The 1,343-nt window shown below is 40.9% G+C and overlaps 1 protein-coding gene across 1 annotated transcript; it reads right to left on the bottom strand.

Annotated features, from left to right (window-relative positions):
• Nucleotides 1-421: 421 nt before the first annotated feature.
• LOC145261187 (uncharacterized) lies at nt 422-859 on the bottom strand. Its single transcript, XM_080119508.1, has one exon. It carries the CDS (start codon nt 857-859, stop codon nt 422-424), a length of 438 nt encoding a protein of 145 aa, XP_079975634.1.
• Between the last annotated feature and the right edge of the window lie 484 nt (nt 860-1,343).

Genomic DNA, 1,343 nt, shown 5'->3' with positions numbered 1-1,343 from the left:
TATATATATCATCAGTAATAATCGTTACAACTTAAAGTGATTATATTTAGGAAATTAAACAAAATGTAGAATTTTTGCAAATGTATTGTATGAAAAAGCAATAGAAAATTAATACTCAAAATATTATTCGATATGTCCACCGGCTGCGTCAATAACTTGTTGAAGACGCTTAGGAAAAGCCTTACATGTGTCACGACTTATTTATGGGGGACTTTGGTCCACTCCTTCTGCAGTTTGACGTTTAGAGTTTCAAAGTGTTGATGGTTAGTGACCGAGACCTTGCTCTCAAAGTATGACCAGATCTTAAAATCAAGGGGATTCAGATCGGGGACGATGGGGGCGATTCCTCTTTGGGAATGAAGTGCGGGACATTCTTGGAAGACCACTCCTGAGTTTCTTGGCCCCATATGATGGTGCGGAGTCATGATGAAACGACCAGGAACGTTTTCTTGAAGTGCTTCTGTGCCGAGGCCAACAATGCGCCAACGAGGATGTCATCTTGATAGTTTTGCAGGGTCAATTTCAGCCCCTGGTCATCAAAAAAGAGGGGATTTTTACCGGACACTGTCACGGCTGACCAGACCATCACTGAGGGTGCACATTGTTTCCTTGTCACCACTCGGGATCCTTCGTCCCCACCATTCGACCAAACCCGGTCGTTTTGAGTGTTAAAGTGGTGTTCAACATCAAATTTCTCCCCATCACTGAAAACGAGATTTAGTAACGTGCCATCCTGAATGCGGGAAAGAAGAATATGGGATCTTTGGTGTCGTTTATCAACAACTTGAACAGAAAGGTGTTGTTTCCTGACACGCTTGAATGGAGACAACTTCAGGTCCTTTCGGAGTACAGCTGACATGGTCCCATACGACACTTTCGACTCTTTAGCCAGATTCTGAATGGATCTCTTAGGATTCTATCTGATATTTTCTTTGATGGATTTAACAAGTTTAGGGGTTCTAGCTGTTCGAGGGCGACCTTGCCCTGGCCTATTCTGAATCCCTTCAGTCTTCTCAAAACGTTTTAAAATCCTCAACACCAGCATTCTGTTCACTTTCCGGCACTTACAGATATCCTTCCTGGAGGTTCCTGCTTTAAACAGCTCAACAACTGCAGTGCACGCTTCTAAAATACTACTCATGGTAATATTCTGGTATCTGAAAGAATAAAGATTCACGAATAAGTGTCAAAAATAGAAGAATACTGAGAAAAATGATTAAAATATATATGTGAAATAAACTGTAACGCTAAATATTGATGACCCTATATATTAGTTATGGGACGATTCCAATATTTTTCCTGATTCCGATACTATTACCGATTCTGTGCTAAATTCCTGATTC

This window comes from Euprymna scolopes, chromosome 37, assembly GCF_053919585.1.
Source record: "Euprymna scolopes isolate OS-2025 chromosome 37, ASM5391958v1, whole genome shotgun sequence".
Lineage (NCBI taxonomy): Eukaryota > Metazoa > Mollusca > Cephalopoda > Sepiida > Sepiolidae > Euprymna > Euprymna scolopes.
The sequence above is the reverse complement of the archived record's forward strand: the minus strand, read 5'-3'. Positions and strand labels throughout refer to the sequence as shown.

Bases quoted from the DNA above. Each gene is read 5' to 3' on its own strand.
- LOC145261187 (XM_080119508.1), bottom strand. From the start codon at position 859: ATGTCAGCTGTACTCCGAAAGGACCTGAAGTTGTCTCCATTCAAGCGT.